General features: G+C 41.5%; 1 protein-coding gene across 1 annotated transcript in view; it reads left to right on the forward strand.

Annotated features, from left to right (window-relative positions):
• Nucleotides 1-12,675, forward strand: part of LVRN (laeverin) — an 87,234-nt gene that overhangs the window by 21,382 nt on the left and 53,177 nt on the right. The window contains exons 2-3 of the mRNA XM_053567146.1: nt 8,636-8,778; nt 9,828-9,967. Of these exons, the coding sequence (XP_053423121.1) occupies nt 8,636-8,778; nt 9,828-9,967 (283 nt within the window). The remainder of the gene's footprint in view (nt 1-8,635; nt 8,779-9,827; nt 9,968-12,675) is intronic.

Consider the following 12,675-nt stretch of genomic DNA (forward strand, 5'->3'; position numbering starts at 1 on the left):
AAAGACAATTTTATTTCTTTTTTAATTGAGATAACTTTTTTCTTTTTCTTAGCTTATTCCAATGTCTAGAGCCTCTAGAACAATGCTGAATAGATAGAAGAAATAAGTGCAAAAATCATAGGCTCATACCTTATTTTAGGATGAAGCATTCCGTCTTGCCCCATTAATTACGATTTTCCGTGTAGGTTTTGTTTGTTTGTTTGCAGATTCCTTTTATTAGGGTGAGGAAGTTATCTTCTATTTCTGTTTTTTCTGAGACAGAGTCTTACTCTGTTGCCATGGGTTGTAGCTTCATAGCTCACAGCGACCACAAACACTTGTGCTTAAATGATCCTCTTGCCTTAGCCTCCCTAGTAGATGGGGCTATAGGTTCCTGCCACAATGCCTGGCTTTTTTTTTTTTTTTTTGGTATAAGTGGGGTCTTGCTCTTGCTCAAGCTGGTCTGGAACTCCTGAGCTCAAGTGATCCACCCACTCGCCTTGGCTTCCCAGAGTGTTGGGATTATGGGCTTGAGCTAACACTGAGACCAACCTTTCTCTTCTATTTCTTATATTCTGAGACCTTTTATCAGGGATATAGGTCAGACTTTTTTTCAAGTGCTTATTCTGCATATATTGAGGTGATCATATGGTTTTTCTTCTTTAGTTTATTAATGCAAATTATATTGTCTTTCTAATGGTAAACTATCTTGAATTTCTGGGGTAAATCCTACTTGGTCTTCATATATTAGTCTTTTTAAATATTGTTGGATTTGATTTGCTAAAATTTTGTTTTATTCTGTTCATGAGAGATATTGACTTGTTTTCTTGCAATATCTTTGTCTGGTTTTGGCATCAGAGTAACACCAGCTTCAAAGAATGAGTTCAGAAGTATTCCCTCTTTTTTAATTTTCAGAAAGAACCCATATAAAACAAGTACTATTTTTCCTTAAATGATTGGTTGAATTTCACTAACGAAGCCACCTATGCCTGGAAATTCTTTGTGGAATGTTTTTTAACTACAAGTTAAATTGATTTAATAGCTATGGAACTATTTAGGTTTCCTATTTATTTTCTCTTTTTTTGTAGAGACAGTCTCACTGTACCGCCCTCGGTAGAGTGCCATGACGTCACACAGCTCACAGCAACCTCCAGCTCTTGGGCTTACGCGATTCTCCTGCCTCAGCCTCCCGAGCAGCTGGGACTACAGGCGCCCGCCACAACGCCCGGCTATTTTTTTGTTGCAGTTTGGCCAGGGCTGGGCTTGAACCCACCACCCTCGGTATATGGGGCCGGCGCCCTACTCACTGAGCCACAGGCGCTGCCCTAGGTTTCCTATTTCTTCATAAAAGAGCTTTAGTAGTTTGTATCTTTCAAGAAATTTGTCTATTTAAGCAAAGCTGTCAAAGTTTTAAGTATAATGTTGTTCACAATTATTTCTTTATTATTCTCTTAACACTTGTAAACTCTGTAGTATCATCTTTTATTCTTGATATTGATAATTTGTGTCTTTTCTCTTTGGGACCTGGAGGCCTAGTCTGGTACCTCTTCACCATTTGCTAATTGTCTAACCAGTTGCTTCAACTTTTATATTTGAAAATCCAGAGGGTGGGACCATTTACTAATTGTCTAACCAGTTGCTTCAGCTTTTACATATGAAAATCCAGAGGGAGGGACTCTGATATGTGTCTTCGGCTTCTAATATTCAGTAAATTTTATCAGTCTGCTTAGAGATTTAGCTGCTCTGTTAATCTTGTAGAACCAGTTTTTGCCTCACTGATTTTGTCAATTATTTTTCTGTTTCTTATTTCAGTGATTTATGTTTTGATCTTTATTGTTTCCTTTCTTCTTACATTGGGCTTCATTTCATTTATTTTTATTGTACTCTTAAGGTTGACACGAGGTTTTTAAGATCCTTCTTTTCCTTAGTATTATAAATTTCCCCACTATTGCTTTAGTGGTGTGCCACAAATGATGTCATTTTCTCTTTTCATTTTCATTAAATTCATTTTTGATTTCTTCTTCAACTCATGGATTATTTAGAACTGTGCTATCTCATTTCCAAATATTTGGGCATTTTCTCATTTTTTATTGAGTGCCTGACATTTACATTTGTACATTATTGAGTGCTAGATTTTGTTATTGCGTAAAGAACGCTGGCATTTTTTGGATAGCAACTTCAGTGACTCGCTGGTCCTCTTCATCCTTGTTTGCTCCCCTTGGGCCTTATTTTGTAGCTCTTTGGGCTCTACAGCAGCCTTTAGGGCTACTTTAGCTCATTTCTCTGGCATTACCCTCTGGTCTCCCTCTGTTGAGTAATCCATATGCTCTGGACATTTTAAGCACTCTGGTTTGAGGGAATTCAAACAATTCCTAGCATTATGTGAGTTGTGGAAATTGCTCAGCTTACCCTGTCCTGGTACTTATTCTCTCCCCAATAGCTTTTTTTTTTTACTGACCTCAGGAACAGAAAATTAATATTTGACTAAATGTTAATTAAAGGGAATCCTCTGCAGATTTCTGGTGGTCTTTCTCTCTCTTCCTTATACTCTACTGTGTAAATTCTAGCTGTTTAGGCCTCCCGGACCCTCATGTCTATCTCCTCAACTTAGTGAGACTACTGGGCTTTGTTTCTGTTCCCCTTTCCTGTGCTGCAGTTTAGAAATTGCTTCCAGGTAAAGAGACAAGTGATTGTGGAGTTTACCTTGTCTGTTTCTCTTCTCTTGGGGATCACAGTCCTGGGCTTCTGGTTATCTAATGCTTGAAAATAGTTGTTTCAAATATTTTGTCAGGTTTTATAGTTGTTTTCAACAGAAGGCTAATTCTAGCCTGTGTTATTCCCTCATGATAGAAGAAAGAAGTCTCATCATCTGTAGATATGGGAAAGCTATGAATTATAAAGTTAATCTTTGGTCAACCTCATGACATTATAGCTTGCTTTTGGTATTGATTACATTATGTATTTCAGAGCAAACAGCACACTGGGAAGAAACCCAGACTTGGGAGCTGGAGCGCGGGTTCTGGTACCACCCCTGCCACTGGTCAGTCGTCTGATCAGCTGCATAAATCCCTAAAAAATACATCTGTGTACTATGATGGTGGGACTCTCCAAGGTCATCCTGTCCAAAGATTCCTTTAGGAATACTTTTTGCATTTTTGACCCTGGAATTCCCCTATATAAAGAGAAGAAAGCATTGGAAGGTATTTAGAAAAATGAAAATAGGATGATCGAGAGAGGAATATGGGAAGTATTTTGATAAAATTAGATTTTTTTTTGTGGGGAGAAATAAAGGTGGGAACAGCACAGTCAAAATTAATCAACTTGTATGGGTATAGACTACGTGAACAGGGAATTGGAAAAGACTTTCTTGCAGTTGCTGTTTATGCTAGGAAATCTGGCGTGGTGTTTAGCTTATGACACACAAGACAGAAATTTGAGCAATATTAGGCAAGAATTTGGAAGTCTCAAAACAAGGTCAGGGGACTCAAGTGCCAGGCACACGATGTTATTGGTGTCACAGAGGGAAGAGCTCCTTGCGTTATCCTATGAAGGTGTAAGACCCATATATTTCACATGGCTGAGCAGTTGTCTCTGGTTTTGCTCACCAAAGACTGAGATTCTGTATCTTTTGAAAACAAGTATAACTAACATATTGAGAAAGCACACCTCATAATTTAGTAGAAATGCAATTTTGTTTTTTCCATTCTTGTTTTGCAGTGGGAAATTTAGCCTGTGGGGGAATCTTCCCTGTACCTGTAAGAGTACTCCAGCAGTCCACAATTTCCAGCTTAGTATGCAGTGACAGATGAGCCCCAGTCTAAGTCAAACACAGTTAAATATAAAACTTAGATGGTCCAGGTGTGGATCCTCAACTTAATTTACTGTTAAATCTCTCTCTTCATTACTTTCTTCCTCACTCTCCAACTCTCGGGCTGGCTTTAGGCTGGAACCCTGCAGTGAGGCAGGTGGTCCTTTTCCATTTCTCCACCTCCTATTTCTAGTCCTCCATGGCCATCTTGATGGCTGCTGTTTTGATCCCACAAGGATTCAGTGGGGCTGGGGTGCCAGGGAGAGGCGACACATGGGACACTTCTTATTGAACTTATTTTTATTGATACCTTGCCATTTAGTCTTACCCTCACCTTTCCCCCTGGACATGATGCCATTTTCCTGGACTTCACAGTTTTTCAATTTTCTCCTGTGATTCCCTTCACCCTACAGGATCTTATTTCTGTGTTCTCATAGTCACTGTGACTTTGTCCTCATCCCTCACATAGAGTGGTACATCATGGAGCTCCTTAGCCTCCTCCAGGTGGCTCCATGGGTGGACCCAAGACAGTCCTCATACCAGCTCACTCTGTCTCAGAGCCAACAGCTCTTCCAAGGAACACCCACAAATCCCTTGCCTGGGACTGACGTGAACCCCAAGGAAGTAGCACTCTTCTGGCTCTGCCTGCAAAGCAATCAGCCATGCTTCTGCCTTTTTGACCCCGCCTGGTAGGAGTTAGACACTGGTAACCCTGTCAATTTCAGCTTTCTTAAAAATGAGCCTGGGCTTCTAAGCTTCTCTGCCTCAGGAAACTCTTGCACTGCTCTCTGAGGGATCTCCTCCTCTTAGCCCAGGGTATGAGGGTTGTACCTCCTCTCAGGCATCTGAGAGCACGGAAGGCTTGGCAAAATAATGTGTGTCCCTCCTCCTCCACCCACCCAGAGATATCTTCTCTGATCTCTTTTGTCTCCATTCCCTGATCCTCCTTCCCTGTCCTTAATCTAGTTGAGAAGGATCTCAAGGCCATTTATTTTGAAAATTTTCATAACATGGTTTGGCACCTTTCTTTGGAATTTTACATCTGGTATGTTCTGTTGCCTGGTGGAAACTTCAGTTTTCAGATCCTATTACACAAGTAATAAACAAACATTATTCATGAGCCAGTCCTTGAACCACAGTCCAGTGGTGTAACATCTGGCCCTACTAAACATTTTGATTTCTGAGTGTATTGTGTAAAAATCTGGAGGGGAGGGACAGCTTTCCTAAGAGTTTTATTTAATCCTTGACCAGCTATGCTATTTAACAGTTGTTAACTGGAGCTCTGAGCATGTGGAGTTCATAAAATACTTTGGAATGAAATGCCTTACTAAGTAGCTATAATAGAGAGTGTTTGGATGGTAATAGATTGATTTCCCAAGGGCATCATGTGGTTCTCGACCACAAAGATCTTTTCTAGCACAAGAAAATGGTAAGTCCACTATTCTCTTTCTAGACAAGAGGGCAAGAAAGTGGTTCTGAAATACTGAGCCCCAAGGAGACAAATTTTCCCAAATTAACTCCCTCACCAGCTGACTATTCTAAACACAGACTTAAGAGGCAGCATAATAGCATGTTTCAATGAGTTGTGAAGGGAGGAGGGGGTTGGATGTTTCTATTTTCTGAGGTCAGAATATCCTTACAGGATTGCTTGAGTCCAAAGCAGAGAAGGAAGAGAAAGAAATGCTACCTGGAGGTCCCCAGATGTGGCATAACCAGATCCTCTGTGCTGCTGGTTGGCTTTGACCTTTGCAATTGAGATGGAGAGCAAAAAGGCTGTGTGTTGTAGGGATTTTTCCCTAACCTTTTGTTTCTTTGTGTAAAACCAGGGAGGGAAATAGTTGAATAAAATACAAGGGCCTTTCAGACCGGAATCATGGAATTGGAAGCACTTGCTTGAAGTTTGATTTGCTAAAGTGATGGCCCTCTAAGCTGGGATGTCTTAGCCTTTTTGAACTCATAAACTTTCCACTTCCTTGAAGAGTCTACTTTTCTCCCTGTTCCCCACTTTGCCGTGTCCTTGAGATTTATAAACCTCGTGAAGTTATGGCAGCAGAGAAGAATGCTCAAGCTTTATTATCTACAGTTTTCTGTTACAAAAACAATAGGCGTTTGTTAGCTTTCCAAATGTATAAGCATGTATTATATAATTGGATGTGCTTTTTCACTCTGTATGACACTTTTTCATGCTAATATACCACCATTTTTACAAAATGTCCTACAATTTCAGAAGGCTCAAAGACCTCCCAAAGGCCATGCATGAACCCCCCAGGGGCTCCCAACTCTAGATGACCCAGTCATGGTCGCTTCAGGGGCTTGTTTTCCACGCTGTCGGATGTCTGTATCCCTTGTAGAATCACAGTTTTAGAACTTTAAGTGGCCTGCGAAAGCTAGTCCTATCGCTGCATTTTATAGAAATGGATGTTTAGAATGTTTAAGCAACTTTCCCAGAGTTACGTGACTGTGTTTACACAACAGATCCTGAACACAAACTTAGGGAACTGAATTTCCTGTTCAAGATTCTTCCTACAGTATTGTCAACTGCTTGAATCTTTTTATGTTGTCATGTTCCCCTTAAAGACTGCAATCAAAACTACAAAATAGCAAATGCCATTGTAACCTATTTTCCAAGTGCTGCATATGCTTTTGTGCGCCTATCTGCTAATAGCAAGCTGCCTAATTTTATAGTAGCTCCAAGCCTGAACAAATATTCAATTGTTATGAACCACTATTTCTGCCAAGTATTATAAATCATACAGAAGAAAAAAAAAATATCAGCCCTAACTTCTACCCCATTTTCCCGAAAATAAGACATCCTCCAAAAATCAGACCTACTTATGGGAAAGATAAGACGTCCCCTGAAAATAAGACCTCGCGCATCTTTGGGAGCACACCTTAAAATAAGACACTGTCTTATTTTCGGGGAAACAGGGTAGTAGTTTAAAACTTATTGGGGAGACAGACATGATTCATATTCAGTTTGTGCTCAGCCGTGACCTCTGGGACCTTGGTTAACACATCTAATTAATTATTCCAACTCTCCACCCCATCCTGTAACTTATCCCTCTTTGATTTCTTCTATAGTTCATCTGTGTCAGGAATAATTTTTGAGGAACATAAGAGAATTCAAAGGTGATTTGTGGTAAATTTAGTTACCAATAATATAAAAATTCTAACAGCAATGCAAAGGAAATGGTGTCAGTATTTTCCAGGGGGAAACTGAGGCTTAGTCTGATTACATGACTTGTCCAGGAGTCCCTGGTTGATAGTAGTAGGTGGAACAGGGTCTGGAAGCACAACTGGCTGGTGTCAGAGCCCACAGGTGTCTCTCTAGTCTATGCAAGCAAGAGGGCAGTGAATAGAGAAAAGAAAATAGAGTGAAACAGGCTTTCAGGTACCTCCCATGAGCTGACTGTGAGAGGTTTCTGAAAGTGCTGACTACCCGTGTGTCCTTCTTAAAGCTGTGTTAATTTTTGTGTGAGCGGGGGCCTTATCACGGAAGAAGGATTCACAGAAGTATATAATGGATGGAGTATACTCTCTCAAGAAATAGTTCTTAACACAGCTATGATTTAATAATAATAATAATAAAAGAAATAGTTCTTAAATTCACCTTTTATTTTTCTAAGAATTAGGCCCGAAGCAAAGGCAAATGTATCAGAGTCTTTTCATCCTAGGACTTTAGTTGAAATAGGAATTTAGCATCTACGATTGTCACCTGCAGTCAGGTTCCCAGGTCAGTGAGCCTTGCAAATGGGACCCTGAGAGTAAAGGTTTATTTGAGGAGAAAGTCATATGCTGGGGCCCATGCTTTCCTTTGTCAGACTCGGACAGTGTTTGTAGAGGGGACCTGGCATCTTCTTGTTTGCTCAGGGTATTCTTACCCTTCAGTTTGTCCATACAATCCTCTATGCGCTGTGGGATAATGACACTCTTTGTATTTTTCCATAGAGAAGGAGGAAGCACAGTGGGGATTTGATAAATGTACCCATATATAATTGAAAGTGTTCTGTTCCATTGGTATGTACCCATATTTCTTCCTTTTACCACAAGGGTGTCCAAAATAAAATTTATTGTTTATGTTTTCCACTAGGAGGGAGAAAGAACATGTGAAAAAAGAAAAGAAAAACATGGGCATTCAACTGACTTGCACTTTAGGGGAGGATGAAAGCAATAATAGGCCAATTCCAAGTAATCCTAATTTTAAAAAGACCTGGTTCTCAGAAGACTGGTATTGCATTTTTGCTATATTTGTGCCTATTTTGTTTGTACAAGTTTTTATATGTTTATGATGTCATAAAGCAAATATGATTTTGTGGTTGAAAATCCAGCTTGTTTTGAGTTTTTGGTCTTACCAGAATTCTAGGTGCAGTGGGAAGTGGAGGGTGCGTGTTACGGGAGGGCAGTGAGGAAGGTCCGGGGAAGCTCTTTTCAGAATTCTAAGGTGCAGTGGGAAGTGGAGGGTGCGTGTTACGGAAGGGCAGTGAGGAAGGTCCGGGGAAGCTCTTTTCAGAATTCTAGGTGCAGTGGGAAGTGGAGGGTGCGTGTTACGGGAGGGCAGTGAGGAAGGTCCGGGGAAGCTCTTTTCAGAATTCTAAGGTGCAGTGGGAAGTGGAGGGTGCGTGTTACGGGAGGGCAGTGAGGAAGGTCCGGGGAAGCTCTTTTCAGAATTCTAAGGTGCAGTGGGAAGTGGAGGGTGCGTGTTACGGGAGGGCAGTGAGGAAGGTCTGGGGAAGCTCTTTCTTGCACACCAGGCTTACCTGGAAGAATTTGAGAATCTCTGTCAAATTCTTTTTTATTCCATTGATTTGTGATAAAAATAAATGAATTTTCCTCCCTAATGTATTTCAGGGCTCTGCTAGCATCTCAGATGGAACCGACATTTGCCAGGAATGTTTTCCCTTGTTTGGACGAGCCGGCCCTGAAGGCAACTTTCAATATTACAATTATTCATCATCCAATGTATGTGGCCCTTTCCAACATGCCACAGCTAGGTATGTAATGCTTCTTTCCTACATCTATCTACATATTTTCTACATAGAGATACATAATATCCATATATTCGACATATAGATATATAATATATATGTATCTTTTATATCAATAGCTTTTCTAAGCAGTGTGTTAGGGCTGTCTTATATTGCAGTCTGTCATAATTAGGGAGAGCAGTCACCTGGGGAATGTTTCAGCACCCACACGTCAGAGATGGAAAATCCTGGTTCTTTTGGATTAGAATCTGGGGACATTATACATATGCCCAGGCAGCTATTGATCATTTGTGATAACAAGCTGGTGGACTTAGTCTGAATCTGGTGCACAGATGTGTTTTATTTAACTCACGTGACTTTTTCCTTTTGATAAATTAGAAATTAGTTTCCAACTTTAAAGAAGTCCAGAGATTGTATATAAAAGTCTAAACTTTTACTTCTTTGAAAACTCAGAAGGTCTAAAAACACTGAACCTATAATGCTTATGTGACAGTGATAGCGCCAAGAGGACAAGAGGAGGCTGCCTCCTTCAGACTGGGCCTTTGCCCCCAACCTGCTACTGTCCCCACCACGTCCTACTAGTGTACCCCATTTCTCATCACATGCCTCAGTAAAGCTGTGATTTCAGCTATAAAGGCCCCAGATTCCTTCCACTAAAGACCTAACTGAAACCCGAGAACACTAGAACTGTACCTTGTTGACCTTCCATGGGCCTGGGCAGCTCTAGATTAAGTGTCGTGAGAAATGGGCTGGAATGGAAAATAATAGAAGTGGGTGGGACAGAGAAGGGTGGTCAGCGGCTGAACTCACGGTGCCCATGGACTTGGCCCTCCATGAAGCCCGTGTTACTCAAGGTGCTGAGTCAGGTGTAGGATGGCGTCCTTAGACCTTCCTGATGTAGATTTTCAAGAGGGTGGGTAGAGAAATCCAAACTGCTAGACAGACAATGGGGAGTGGTTGGAAGGGAGTAGCTGGGTGACAACTGACTAATTATTTGAAAGATAGATATTATTGCTGAGGCTTACAGTGATTTGCACTGCAATACATTTCTCTAGGTCAGACTGAAAAAGAAGGCACAAATGGAAGCAAATGGATCGTGACAACCTTTCACACCACGCCCCGCATGCCAACTTACTTAGTAGCGCTTGCTATCTGTGACTGTGACCACGTCAGCAGAACAGAAAGGGGCAAGGAGGTGAGTAAGGAAGATGCACTGGGTGGAGGAGAACACACTGCCTGCAGGTTGTTCATCTGCTCCGTCTGCACCCAGGGGTTGTGGCTACATAGCCATTGTCACTTCTGGTTTTCTCTCCCGAGCCCTGTCAAAGCTCATAGTATGACTTTGCAAAATTGGAATAATGTTTCCTACATCAGTTCTGTTGAAGAGTTTCCTTGGAAAGATCGCAAATTAATCCCACTCATCAAGGCAGGATCAGAGTTCCCTCTTTCTGGCCTGTTGCTACTTTTTGCAGAAGACAGGAGGGAACTGAGAGAGCCGCCGCGTGGCACACTGACGCCCAGGTTGAGTGTGTGTTGTGACTCCGTCTACAGCGTTAATGTAGTAAGCCAAGGTGGTGCTCAAAATGTTTGGCAACCAGTGTGGCCTGGGCACCAAGCTGTCAAAACAGACACCACGCAAAAGCCGCTGCTGTGGCTGAAATGGTGCATGCAGGTTAAATGTCATCTCTCGGCAGAAACCAGGTTGCCCTGTTCCTTAGCTCTGGGGTGTGCAGGCCTTCCCCAGGATTGTGTAGTACACACACCTGTCTTGAAATGCCTAGTTTTCACTTAGTTATACCCTTATTATATAACAACCCTTTAGGAAAATACTGAGCTTATTGTGGCAAGCTTTTGTATGGTGGCTCACTCCCCATCGAGTCTGGAGGAAAGTAAAGCCAGTGCCATAGGCCCAGGTCGTTTTAATCACATCCCCTTCATGAGGTTGAGAAACATCAAGCTCTGAAGCTGGTGGAGATGCTCTCCTGGGTCCTAGACCTTCCAGACTCACACCATTAACACGTAAAGACAAGGAGGCTGTGGTGAGCCAAGCCCTTCATCAGCAGCAGAATCACTCAGGGCTGCTCCTCCCACACTCCTCATACCCAGTAAGAACTTGAGAATACTGTGTTATTATTAATTAAAGCTTGTTATCTGCCTGAGCTATTGGCTCCAGCCTTATCTTCCTCCTTGAATAATTATTAGTAAAGCCTTGACATTCACAGATATAACACTGGCCAAGGCAAACATTCATGACATACATTGTTAAATCTGCTCAGGCGTGGACTGGAAGCATGTGGAGGTGGGCCTCAGGGTTCTCATAGCTAGTGGGAGACTACAGGTGGCCTCTCAGTGTCCAGGTCTCAAGTGTCTTGTCAGCACTGTTGCATAGTTAAGAATTCTTATAGAGGGATACAATCTATCTCTTTGTGAATGACCACCCTGAAAAGATAGCCAGCTTCCACAAAGAGGAAGTGCAGCATGCCCAAGAAAGTCATGTTCTTCGCCAGAAAACTGAAGTTTGGGGTGAGCTTATCAGTGGAATGCTGCATTTGGCTGTGGCTCAGTTCTACGAAGTGAATGAGTCTACCATGCACTCTATAGGAAACAAAAATGTATGTTTGAAATAGTGTCCAGCCTACAGAAAGTTGTTCATTCAGAGATCAGGATTCACTGAAACTGAGAATGTGGTAAATGCGTGGTATGAGGCTAAACAGAGGAAATCACAGACATAGAGTAGAATTTGGTGCGTGTGGGCGTTTGCAGAGATGTTCCTGTCTTGCGCGTCATGATCTGCTGTGTGTAGGGAGCTCCACCAGAACACACTGGTTGAAGCAGATGTGATTTTGAAGGAACTTTATGGATGCATCTGGACAGTGGCCTTTGTTGGCCTGTGTCCCTCACTGCTCTGCCAGGAGCCACTCACCCTTTCCTCCATTTTGAAATCATCTAATCATTTGCCTCACATTCAGCTTATAGAATAGCAATTTACAAAAGGAGCTTTGTAAACTGAAAGTTAATATACATATACAGTCATTGTTGTTGCTATTATTTTCCAAAAGGCTCACATTTAAAATATACACACCATCTCAGCAGTGGGGGCAGAGATGACTTCCAGAGGGTGGCCCTTGAGTAGACTGTTGCTTCAGAAGCCAGAACTGGAACAGGGAAGGGTGAGTTCAGCATAGGAGCAGGGCCAAGTGTGGGGCCATCTCTGTTAGCAGAGTGAGGCCTCTGCAGCAAGGGGGAGGCCAAAAGACACAAAGGGGTCCAGGCAGCGCCTCAGAAACAGGTGGTTGCATTTTGTGAACAAGCAACATTCCTGAATCCTCACATAATTTAGAATTCACATAATTCAAGACAAATTTCCCAGAAGAAATAAAAGCAAAGTAAGGTGACTGTGCTTTTGGAGTGCACAAATCTGCAAATGTTGCTCTGCTTTTCCTTTTCTTAGCATTTTCTCCAGTGTTTTGCAGGGAGCTCTTTTTTAACTATACTCACATCAGGAGAGATATCTGAATTGTCTCACTGCTAACTTTTGTTCTAAGGTTTTTGAGTTGTATGCAATATGCATTTTTTTTGCCATGAAAACTGGTAATTCTATTAAAAATTGTTTAAGTGATATTATAGAGTATAAAATCCTTTCATATTACAATAATAGTGTTAAAACAATAGTATATTAGTCACCAAAATCTCACAGATAAGTTCCAAGTACCCAAACAATAGTGGGGTTACCTAAAACTGACAAAATATGGCAGAGATTTTCTTTTACTTGCTGACCTGGAAGTGGCATTTGTAAGAGAATAAATAGTCATTGAATATAATTTATTTGCTTCAGCTTTAAAATCATAAGGCTTTTGATGAGCTTTTTAAAATTAGGGAACTTTATTTCAATTTTTGAAAATA

The sequence above is a fragment of the Nycticebus coucang genome, chromosome 17 (assembly GCF_027406575.1).
Source record: "Nycticebus coucang isolate mNycCou1 chromosome 17, mNycCou1.pri, whole genome shotgun sequence".
Classification (NCBI taxonomy): domain Eukaryota; kingdom Metazoa; phylum Chordata; class Mammalia; order Primates; family Lorisidae; genus Nycticebus; species Nycticebus coucang.